Source organism: Aquarana catesbeiana, linkage group LG13 (assembly GCF_042186555.1).
Source record: "Aquarana catesbeiana isolate 2022-GZ linkage group LG13, ASM4218655v1, whole genome shotgun sequence".
Lineage (NCBI taxonomy): Eukaryota > Metazoa > Chordata > Amphibia > Anura > Ranidae > Aquarana > Aquarana catesbeiana.
Genome location: NC_133336.1, coordinates 7,757,569 through 7,770,390, shown reverse-complemented (window position 1 = coordinate 7,770,390; position 12,822 = coordinate 7,757,569). Strand labels below are relative to the sequence as shown.

Below are 12,822 nucleotides of genomic sequence, written 5' to 3'. Positions count from 1 at the left end.
CATGATTTGTTATATCTCTCTATACCACAGAAAGTTAGTTCTGCTGGATCATTTTTATGGACTGTAGCAAAATGCCTGTACTGGTATCTTAAAAATTCCTTCTTTTTTCCTTGGAATTTTTTTGAATGTTGGCAAGTAAAGCAATATTTACAGGGAAAAAACCTTTACCACTAAAAAATGAAAATTGATTTTTTGAGAGAGGGTCCACAAAATTTTTCACAATTAGGTCTCGTAGTGTAGTAGCCCGTCAATATATAATGACTGGTTTATCCGGTAAATATCTATCTCCTTTCAGAATGTGCAAATGTTTCTCGAATATTTTTTCTATACCCTTATATTGGACATTATAATCAAGCACTAGAGCTGGTGCTTCTGGGAGGGATTGTGCTTTCTTCTCTCCATAGATCATTTTTCGCCTATCCATAGATTGCACTGATTCAATTTGTTTCTCTACGAATTGTTGAGTGTAGCCCTTCCTGATGAATCTCTTGCCAATAAAGTCAGCCTGGGTTCTATAGTCAGAAACTTTCGTACAGTTCTGCCTAAACCTTACTTTTTTTTTGTTGTTTAATAAGTTTTTATTAAAGACAAACCTAGCAAAGATATATATATATACCGCCATAAAGATACATTCTTATGCCCCGTACACACGGTCGGATTTTCCGATGGAAAATGTCCGATCGGAGCGCGTTGTCGGACATTTTCTATCGGATTTTCCGACACACAAAGTTGGAGAGCAGGAGATAAAATTTTCCGACAACAAAATCCGATCGCGTCAATTCCGACCGTGTGTGGCCTGTTTCGACGCACAAAGTGCCACGCATGCTCAGACGTCATCCCCCCAGATGATGTCTATGCAGACGAAATGCGTCGGGTAGGACCCCACTGTCGCCATTCCTTCACAGCGCTGTTCTTTAGACATTTTCCATGTAAGTGTATACTATTATTTTAATACATTTTTAATCAATACGGATTTACACTATTTGGCCCATCCTTTCCTTCCTCTATACATCCCAACACGGATTTGAGTGCCACGACCTCTGAGCCCGACCACGTCCAAGGAACACAGTCACGTGGAAGTCATTCCACCATCCCTGCTCTTCAGCATCCGTTCCAGCCCAGCACCACCCAAGCCTGTTTGACCCCACCTGGCGTATGCCTTGTCGGGTCCACCAAGTCTGGTAAGCCTCCTTATTATCATTGGTGGTGTGTGGGCTCTCTCCACAGAGGATTTGTACCACGGTCAAAAATTTGTTCCAGAGGACTTTATATCTCATCTTTCAAATTCTCTCTAAAGATGTTTTTGTCAGCATTCAAACTTTGAACTGCCAGTTCTTAAGCCATATATACTTTTATCCCCCTCCCTTTTAGCGCTACACTCATTTTGTTTCCTTATCCTGAAGAAGGCCGACTATGACGGAAAGTATGGGCCTTACCCCAACCCCAATATGAGAAAGGCAAAGATCATGGTGAAAGTGGTCAAAAGTATTCACAGGAATTTCGGGGTCCGACGATCGAAAGATCAGCTCAGGAAGCGGTGGTCAGACCTCAAATTAAGAGAGCCAGAGCAGTACCGAAAGATCCGGTGAGTGCTGCAAAAAAGTAAGTAGTTGTGCTGTGTTCCTATTCTTTCTGTCTTTATTCCATTCGTGCTGCTCCATATGCTTTTCTTAATTGTAACGTTTAAAAGGGCAACTTTAATGTTCATGGGTCCATTATTCGTTCGTATCAAACATTTTTCTTTCGGCCTCTAAAACACCATTGTTTAGGCCATATGCATTTTCCCACTTTTTTTTGGGCCTACTTGGATGCCAAATATTTGTTTGTGTAAATGGGTTTGTTACTCTAATGAAATGCAAACTAGATTGTGTATAAGGAGAGGACACTGAGCAGCTGTTTTCACATCTGGACACTGGAGCACTAGTGTGGGACACAAGAACACCATTTTTAGTAGGGGGCCACACAGGTGCTCCAGTGTATACTATAGGGGGGTCTCCATCTGTGAAGCTTGTACTAAACAGGTCAAGTATTGCAGCTTGACAAAGGGCAATAAAAAAAATACATCTTGGAACTCGGCTAAAATAGACAATTGTACCCCACTTCCAAGCAATGTTTCCTATTTATAGTTCTGCCATCAAATATCTGTGTGCTAAGTATAACATTTTTGTTTTACATAGGGGATAAAAGACTCGGAGGACACCCCTCATCCGCGGAGACCACAGACCCCCCACCTATGGAAGAAGGGGAAATACCACCAACCCAAGAAGAGCAGGAGGAAGAAGAAGATGTGGTGGAAATTGGCACCACAACAGGTGAGTGTGTGCGACCACAGGCTCAGGTAAGAGATGGATGGTGGCAGATTTTTGAGACCTGTTTTTGTTTTGTTTCTCTCTTTTTAGGTGATCGTGATGTTAGGGATCGAGATCCATTTACATCCGAAAGTGCCCAGATCCTGATCGGGGAGATCATGGGGTGTAATGTCCAATTGCAAAACATCCAGCAAAAAATAAATGATGTGATTCAAAAAAATAATAACATCATTGATGTTTTGGGGCGAATTTAAAACCCCACAAAATCACTTTTTTTATTGTGGTCCAATCTTTTAAATCTTTTTGCAATGTTTAGAAAAGCCAAATTTGGAGGATGCACACAGTGTGCCAACATGTGCTATCTGCCATCACGGGAGATCAATGGACGCCTTTTGGGGGTGCAACCCCTTCCTCAATTATAAAGTAGCGGTGAGGAAGGGCTTGCTCCCCCAAAACACGTCCCTTAACCCCCCCGTGATGGCAGATAGCACATGTTGACATTCGTAAATTGGTGTGCATCTTCCAAATTTGGCTTTTCCAGGGGTGATTTCCCCCCATCTGAACGCTATATCAAACCCAGTTCCTAAATACTGATGTCTGATATAGCCTTCAGGTTTTACCTAATGTGAACTTTGTAAGTTCAAGTTTTTTGGCTTTCTTGTTGGTTTTACACAGGCCTGTTTTATCTTAAATGGACATTTCTATTTTTGATAATGCTACTCCAAAAATTGTTATACAACAAACATGTTGGTTTGTTTTAAAAACCTTTGGTAAATGCACATGTGATTGTGCAGGTATAAAAAAGTTGGTTAATCAAGAATGTGTGGATTATTGTCTCAACACTACAACACTTTTGGGGTGATGTAATTGCTGTTTTCTGCGAAAATGGGGGTTATTTCCTAAGGGCAAATCCACTTTGCACTACAAGTGCAGGTTCAGTGCAGTTGCAAGTGCACTTGTAGTGAAATGTGTTTTTGCATTTAGTAAATAACGGCCAACAGTGCTTTGTATAATAATAAGGTTACACAATAAGGACATTTTAGGGACTCAACACATTTCTGTCAGGGTCAGCTAAAACAAACACAAGCAGTAAATGTCCACAAAGATTTTCTTTTTTTGTTTTATTATAAAAAGGCTTCACAGATTTGCTGGCATATTGATAGCCCCCCTACCCACAAAGAACTCCAGGTAGCGTAACCGGACATCACGGGCACTCAGGGAGGGCAAGCCAGGACGTCCGCTTTCAAGCGCCGTCAGTGTGGTTTGATGTATCATTCCGGCCTCAGGCTCAACTGAGCCAGCATAGTTGGCCGAATGTTTTCTTTAAAAGTTATGGAGAACACAGCATGCAAGTATAATATGGTTTAGTTTATACTCCGCCATATGGATGGGTGTCATAAATAGGCGGAACCGGCTGGCCAGGATTCCAAATGTGTTCTCCACCACTCTTCGGGCTCTGGCCAGCTGGTAATTAAAAACCCTCTGTTCCGGGGTGAGGGTCCTCATTGGGAATGGCCGCATCAGGTGGTCCCCCAGCGCAAACACTTTATCAGCAATGAACACAAATGGGAGTCCTTCAACATTGTCCTCTGGAGCTGGCAAGTCCAAGCTGCCATTCTGGAGACGCCTGTAAAACTCCGTCTGGGCGATGACTCCACCATCGGACATCCGGCCATTCTTCCCCACGTCCACATACAGGAACTCATAATTAGCCGACACCACCGCCAACATCACAATACTATTGAACCCCTTGTAATTATAATAGTACGACCCCGAGTTGGGTGGTGGGACAATGTGGACGTGTTTCCCATCAATTGCCCCTCCGCAGTTAGGAAAGTCCCACCGCTGGGCAAAGTGGGAGGCCACAGTCTGCCATTCCTGTGGCGTGGAAGGAAACTGTTGAGGAAAAAACAATAAACATTACTATTTTTTCACAGAAACATGGCAAGCAGATTATACACAAACATTATGGGGCAACCTCCAGATAGCATTTAGTAAGGGGAATTTAACAAGGCCAAAGTATAAGGTACACCTATCATATTCCCCCTCCCCCCCTTATCATGGGCCATTTCTAACATTATAGGGGGGGAACTCTTGGACAGGTAACCCTCTTCACTTCATTGAGATATGAATGCATAAATAATGGGTATTACTTGGAACAGCCCCTCCTTAGTTACACTATTGGCAGACCACTGGACAGGTAAGAAGTGTCATAATACAAAGATATAAATACATACTGTACACATTTGAGGACATTTGGACATTCTGCTATTACCTATCAAGATAATAATAGGATACAAAAACTTTAAACAGTAAGATTGGAAAGTATACAGGCAGACCCTTGCACTACATGCTTTGGGGAATTCATCCATAAATCTGACCAGTAAAGAGATGGGTATAGTGTGTATGGGTTTGGCAAAGTCAGCAGATAGATGATTGAGGATAGAGAATTGGGATCAGCTGACTTAGCAGTTGGGGGAGAGAGGGTTACTAAAAATGATTTGGGGACACCACCAAAAAAAAGCCTCTGGCACTGTGCCTGAATTTAAATCAAAAATAACATTTCCAAACATTTTAGGGGGTGTTTGGGGTAAAGCACTACTATGGAGCAGATAAAATACAGTAAATGTAGTTAAGTGACTACATGAGGTAGGTGAATATAGGGCCAGGAGATACCATGCTGGGGAGGTAAGTGAAGGGCAAATATGTATGAAGGACCTAAAATAATAATTACATAAAAATCCAGCATGCATGAGGACAAAGGGGACATTCACAGCATATTACAATCATGGTAATTAGGGAATGAGGAAAGAAATACAATATATTATCAAACATATACAATAAAATGTGATATAAAAGGATAAAAATCTTACCTTCATATACTCCTTCTGCAGGACCTGGATGATGGCAGAACAGGTCTCTGGGATAATGATCCCCAGAGCCTGGGGGGGATGCCTGTTGAGAACTTCAAGTCCTGCAGGCTTCTCCCTGTCGCCAAATACCGCAGGGTAGCGACCAACCTCTGCTCCGGAGTGATGGCTTGCCTCATGCAGGTATCCTGCCTGCTGATATAGGGGGTCAGCGAAGCCAACAAACGGTGAAACACAGGGTCCGTCATCCTGAGAAAGTTCCTGAAATCATCAGGATTATTCTCACGGATCTCACGGAGCAAAGGCATATGAGAGAACTGGTCACGCTGAAGCAACCAATTCTTGGTTCATGAACTCCTCCCCACCCTGTTCATGGACTGGACTTGTGTCAAGGTCAGGACCCCAACACCAAGCCCCCGCACAGCACGAACTCTACGAGGAGTACGCATATGCAACATGGCTAGAAAACGGTCGGCTGCTCAGAACGAAGTAACAGAACGCACTGAAGAACAGCAAGGCCTGTGAAGAGCGACCTGAAAAACAGTAACGAATGAACAAGAATACAATGACTACTTAAAGTCACGCGGAACTTGCTTGCACGCACTGAAGAGCAGATACAAACCCACAAGCACAAACTGAACGGCAGAACACGATCTGAAAGCCACGAGTCTGAAAAAGCGCGAATCGTCTCTCACCAAACTTTTACTAACACGAGATTAGCAAAAGGAGCCCAAAGGGTGCCGCGCTTGGTTCTGAAGCGGCCTTTTCTAGTCTCGTCGTACGTGGTGTACGTGACCGCGTGGTTGTCGATCGGAAATTCCGACAACTTTGTGCGACCATGTGTAGACAAAAAAAGTTTGAGCCAACATCTGTCGGAAAAAATCCTAGGATTTTGTTGTCGGAATGTCCGAACAAAGTCCGACCGTGTGTACGCCTTATTAGTGGAAAAACAATATCAGTATCAAAGCTCACAAATAACAACTTTTGTCAGGAAACAAATAATTATCTCTGGAAATATGAAAGGGAGAATGTAAGCGAATGTACTAACAAAGTAGACAGAGGTTGCTTTCTAAACGAATAAATTAATCATATCAACAACGAAGAAAAGTAGAAAAAAAGAGAAAATATTGCTTTAATTTGAAGTGAAAGCTGAAAGAAAAGGAGTAGAAAAAATGAGGAGAATAAGGAAAATATTTATATATTGGAAAGAAGAAAGACAGAGGAGAAGAGAAGATAGATAGGTTGTGGATTAAGGTGTGGGGGGAAGGGAGGGGAGGGAGGGGGGGGGTTGTTGGCATGCCTGTCAGCATATTGAAAAATCTTGAGATAGTAGTATATAAATAGCAATACTTAAATGATAGGCTCAAGGGGTTTGCTTTATAATGTCCTTATAGGAGGAAGTGGACTGGAATTTCACCCATGGTGCCCATGTTAACGAATGCTTCTTGGAAGAACCTTTAATGTTGTGGGTTAATTCTCCATGAGATGAACTTCATCCACTTTTTGTAGCCAGGTTTTTATAGTTGGTTGGCCCCATAGAGTAGGAATTAAAGCTTTGGCGGTGTTTAATAGGTGGGGAATGAGTGAACGTTTGTATGAGCCTATGGGGACTTTAGTAGCATGGAAGAGAATAGTCCATGGATCAGTAGGTAATTTGACATCGGAAATCTGTACAATCAGATCACAAACGGCAGTCCAAAAAAGTCGAATGAGCGGGCAAAACCACCAAATATGCGCATGAGTAGCTTCGTTCCCACAGTTCCTCCAGCATAATGGGGAACTGGCGGGGAACATTTGGTGTAGTCTAGCAGGAGTGTAATGCCACCTGGTGAGTAATTTATAGTTGACCTCTGCCATTTTTGAGGCAAGGGAAGAGGTGTGTGCTAATTGTAGGACCTTGTCCTTATGTTTGTCTGTGAGAGGGGATCCCAGATCTATTTCCCATTTAGCCAGGAAAGGAGGATAGGTGGGATTTTGAAGAGCAATAAGAGCTTTGTAGAAAAGAGAAATACTATGTAGGGGGGGTCTTTCGGGTGAAATATCTCTTCTATGCTATTTAAATCTTGTAGGCCTCTAAGCGGATGGGGAAAGGAGCTTAAAAAGCGTTGTAGTTGGTGGAATCTCCATTTGTCAAGAAATGTAATAGGTTTATGGTCAAGGATCACCTGTAATGGTTTGAGTGTATTGCCACGGAGGACATGATGTAATAGGAGAGGTTCTTCTGAACCCCATGACTTAAAACCTGGGTCTAATAAACCTGGTAGAAAATACTTGTGGTTGAGGAGAGGCATTAAAGGAGAGTCATACCCCCATAAGAATTTCTTATATAGGGCGTCCCATATATCTAATGAGGATATGGTGAGTATTGAAGTATTACGAGCAAGATTCCTATAGGACTTGGGTATCCAGGGAACTAGTGAAAGATCTACACCACTCAAAAAGTATTCAAGTTGTACCCACAATTTTGAGTTAAAAGCATATTTCCAGTCAGCTAGTCTGGATAATACAACCTCTTGATAGTATGCCTTCACATTAGGAAGTGCAAGACCCCCAGAACATTTGGAGCGAAATAATAGCTCTCTCAATATCCTGGGATGACTGTCCTTCCAGATAATGCGAGAGATTAAGCTTTGCAAGATGGTAAAGAACCCCACAGGTATACCCAGTGGAAGCATTTGAAAAATAAAGAGAATGCGGGGTAGTATATTCATTTTAATGATGTTTACTTTCCAAAACCAGGTATGTGATAAGCTGGACCATTTTCGTAGGTCATCCCTAATCCTGTTTAGCAGGGGGATATAATTATACCGAAAGAGAGAGTGGGGATCAGAGGTGAGGTAGATACCCAGATATTTCATACATTTGGGTTCCCATTTAAAGGGAAAAGGTTTTAGGGAAAGCACCTCGGACTTGGGGATGTTAACGTTTAAAATTTCTGATTTGGATAAATTAATTTTGAAGTTAGAGATTGATTGAAAGGTGGAAAATGCCGACATTAAGTTAGGTATTGAAATGCGTGGCTGTTGAATAAAGAATAGTATGTCGTCAGCATAAGCTGAGTATTTGTGGGAGCTGTTGCCTATTTGTATGCCATGGATAGTAACATTATTCCTAATTGAGGCTAGAAAGGGTTCTAAGGTAATAGCAAATAGAAGAGGGGACAGGGGGCAACCCTGTCTGGTACCATTATGTAGGGTGAAAGGGTCACTCAACGTCCCATTAATACGAATTTGTGCTGTGGGATTGGAATAGAGAGATGAAATACCATGGTACATTTTAGGTCCCAATCCAAAATGTCATAGGGTCAACTTAAGATAGTCCCAGTCCACCCTATCAAAAGCCTTTTCAGTGTCAGTGGAAAGCAGTAGGGTGGGCTGGGCACATCTTTGAACATACTGGATCAGGGAGATCGCTCTAAGAGAGTTATCTTTTGCTTCTCTATTAGGTATGAAACCTGATTGGTCCGCAGAGATCCAACTAGGTAGTAGAGGGAGCAGGCGATTTGCCATTACTTTGGCGAATAATTTAATATCAGTATTTATTAGTGATATCGGCCTAAAACTATTACAGAGGGTGGAATCCTTACCGGGTTTAGGAATGATGGTAATGTGAGTCGAAAGGGATTCTGGGCGTAAGCCTGAGGAGTGTGAGAGACTGAGTTTGCATAGGCAGTGAGACGGGGGATCAAAGTATCGCTAAATGTTTTGTAGTATAAAATAGTGAACCCATCAGGTCCGGGTGCTTTACCGGATGGGGAAGATTTCAAAGTGGCCAGAAATTCCTCAACCGTAAAATCTTCTTCCATTTCTCTAAGGACGGACATGGGTAATTTGTGTAAGTTGGCTTCTTTTAAGTAGGAGAGCATGCGGCTTCGCCTCTCTTTCTGAGAGAGGATAGATCATTTTTGACATTATAGAGGTCCGCATAGAACTCTCTAAAGGCTTTAGCAATGTCTGGAGTTGCATGAGCGAGCTCACCTGTTGAAAGTTTAATGAGGCGGCCCCTAATAGTAGCCTTATGAGCTTCCCATACAATAGAGGGAGAGGTGTCAGAGGGTTTGTTTTCTTTAAAGTATTGTAACAAATATGAGTTCAACATGGAAACCTCAGCTTCATTAGAGAGAAGGGAATCATTGAGTTTCCAGTTATTAGTACGGCGAGTTAAGGAAGTCATGGTCAACGTCATTAAAACAGGTGCGTGGTCTGATGTAGATGCAATACCAATGTGGGCTGACTGTAAGAGAGGAAGGTGGAAGTGATCAAGGAATATATTGTCTATTCTGGAATATGATTGGTGTGTTGAAGAGAAATATGAGTAGTCCCTCTCCTTGGGATGGAGGAGGCGCCAGACATCCATTAGTTGAAGGTCTAAAAGCCTTTTTTTGACAAATTTCAGGCGCTTGAATGAAATATTAGAACGGCCTTGGGATGTGTCCATTGTTGGGTCTAGAGGCATTTTAATGTCACCCGCTAAGATAGCGGGTGACCTTGGCGAAATGTGATAGTTTGGTTAAGGTTTGTGAAAGAAAAGTAGGCTAGTTTTGGTTTGGACAATGCACATTTGCAATGGTACATTGGGTATTACCTATAAAACCCCTGAGGAAAAGATAGCGGCCGTGGTCATCTACTAACATGTCAGATAAACGAAAGGATACATTTCTGCTACACCCAATGGCCACTCCCTTAGCTTTGTTAGTATCTGATAAGCTGTAATACCATTGCGGAAAATGGGGTGAAGTCAATTTAACAGGCGTTGTATGGGTTAAATGCGTTTCTTGAAGAAAGGCAATGGAACATGAGATTTGCTTTAGTTCGCGAAAAATTTGGTGCCGTTTGGCGGCGACATTAAGACCCCTGACATTGTATGATGAAATCTTCAACGTAGCCATTGTAATAGCAAAGTGGGATCCCTTAGCTTATACTTCCAAGCATGCCAACAGGAGGGGAAGAGAGGATGGGGGGGGGGAAGAGGGTTGATCGGTAGGAAAGAGAGAGAAAAGTAAAAGATAGAAAACATGTAAAGAAATCATATACATAAATTACTGAACTTGTGGGAGACATATGAACAACACGCAGAAATCTGCAGTGATCCCATTGGGGAAAGAGAGAAGGAGCGGCCATCCAAATCCCTGAACAGGGATTGAATGAAACATCTTTAAGGCCACTTGCACTCACCATCCCCAGAAGGATAGGGGGACAGGGTTATGCTGTAAAGGAAGAACAATATGAGAAGTGCGCTCCGACAGCACACGGCCTGTGAAAAACAAATAACTTATAACTATAAGTGAATAATGAGTTCCAGTAAAATAAGAAGGTTATGCAAACAAGAACAAGATCAACTTAAATAAAATGGATCCTGCAAGGCTACACATGTTTAGACCACACTGGTACAGCAACAAGAAAAATCAAAAGAAAAAGGAAAAATTAAACAGTGGTCAGTTCGATATCAGGTCGATGACAGCCAAGTAAAGGAAGATAATAGTGGAGAGAACTGTAGTCGAATCTTGACTTTAACAAAGTAAACAGTAGAAGATTGTATATCTACACCTGTAGATTGGGGTTGGATGAAAAAATGCTCAATTCAACCATGTTTCTGTGTAGAGCCTGGGAGTGAGGTACGTCTTTTCTTTGAGGGGGTTTTTCTCCAGGGTGGATCTACTGGGTTCGAAAATTTGGGAATTGGGTCCTGCCAGCCTGGAAGCTCCAAGGATGAAAGGTTAAGATCTTGCAAGAAGGTTGAAAGTTCCTCCGGGAACCTTAGCGTATGGGAGCGTCTATTCTTTGTGGCAATCAGGCAGGCTGGGAAACCCCATCTGTACGTGATCCCATCCGAGCAAAGTTGATCAAGAAGTGGTTTTAGGGCTCTGCGGCGATCCAAAGTGTCCTTGGATAGGTCTGGGAATATGGTGATGATTGCCCCATCAAAGTCTATATTAGGCCTGCTCCGCATCTTCGTCATGATGGCGTTTTTATCCTCGAAGTAATGCAGGCGACAAATGACATCCCTGGGTTGGTCTGAATTAGCATTACGGGGTCTTAGAGCTCGATGTACTCGATCAAAGTGCAGCGGATCAGTGACAGTGTTACCCAAAATGGTATTGAAAATGCCTCGTATTGATGGTTCGAGGTCGTTATCTCCAGTTGCCTCAGGTAAACCTCTGATACGTATATTATTTCAATGATTACGATTCTCGAGGTCCTCGAGCTTGTATAGAGTGGCCCAGTGAGCAAATGCTAGCTGAATAACAGTTTCCTGTAATTCTTTTATGGCTAGAGCGTGGGAGTCCTGCCGTTGCACTGTTTCCTCCACTCTGACCAGAAGGTGTGACATATCAGTTTTGACAGCAGTGATCTCTTTTTTAATGGATTTTTCCAAACTGTGAAACATACCTGCCAGTTCTTTTTTAAGACCACTCATCAGCGTAGTCATTTCAGAACCAGCGGGGGATCCAGGGTCATCCATAAGATCCGAGCAGTATGAGGAGGCAGGAGAGCTCTCCCTCACAGAAGCAGCATGAGATGAGGGAGAAGCACTTGGTCTCGAGGTTCTAGCCTGGTCACCACGTGCGTTAGCTAAGTAATTCTGAATGGAGCCTGCAGAGACTGGAAGGGACAATGTGCTCTTGCCCGAACGTTTACCAGGAGCGGAGCGGGGTTTAGGCGTCTTGGCGGGCATTACTGGAACTATAAGGCCGATAGCTGTATGGGACACACTTCACTCACATATAATCAGTGCCATGCATACTCCAATAAACTGTTATTATTTGTGAAGATTTTCAAGCCAGCAATAATAAATTCACTTCATCAACTACAAGACAAGGCCAGGAGAAGTAGCTGGATCATAAAACTAGAGGAGCAAAAGCAGCATGAAAAATGTAGTGGCACAGAGTGAGATAGGAGGCACTAGGAGTACCAATAGTAGGTGTATGGGGTAAATCCGCGCAATGAATTGAATGTTTTAGTTATGGATATGGCTGCTGCCTCTACACATACAATACCACCTAAGTGGAAAGTATTAGAAATTTGTAAAAAAGCTGGAGTAGTATGGAGGTACAGCAAGATGAACGCCCCAGTAGAAGTCTGATGAAGAAACGTGCGTAGGGCGGGTTACGAATGTCTTGCAGCACCTCTAACAAAGGGAATTCGCTAACTTTTGCCATGCTTGATTTGTTCATTTGAAATTTTGGGGGATATCCTTGATTGCTACACAGTGGCAGACACTGTGACCATGCATACCCCTGCAGGGGAAAGGAGAATCCGGTGAGTGCAAGCATTGTCAGAGCATGCAGACAAGGCACTAATTAAAGAAACCAGAACCTGGATAAGAAGCTTTCCTACAGATATTTGACCCTCAAAGATTGAACACTACAAAATACTCCAAAAAGAACTTGTTTTTTCATAAATGGAAATTTTCCTATCCAACTAATACTGGTCACAGCACAAGAGTCACTATTTATGATGGATAATTTGCACAATGTTGTATGGATTTGCATGATTTAACACTGGTCACTTTAGAAATGCTGCACTATGCACTTTTGTTGAATTGAAGCACCTTAGGTTGCAATTGTACTTTTAACAGTAAGAACTTGGCACCAGTCACATATTTATTCATTTTTGGCACACACACTTTATAAAGTCATTATA

At 42.5% G+C, this 12,822-nt stretch overlaps 1 protein-coding gene across 1 annotated transcript in view; it reads right to left on the bottom strand.

Annotated features, from left to right (window-relative positions):
• Positions 1–12,822, bottom strand: part of LOC141117581 (uncharacterized) — a 1,161,887-nt gene that overhangs the window by 1,066,498 nt on the left and 82,567 nt on the right. The window contains exon 6 of the mRNA XM_073610493.1: positions 8,766–9,062. Within this exon, the coding sequence (XP_073466594.1) occupies positions 8,766–9,062 (297 nt within the window). The remainder of the gene's footprint in view (positions 1–8,765; positions 9,063–12,822) is intronic.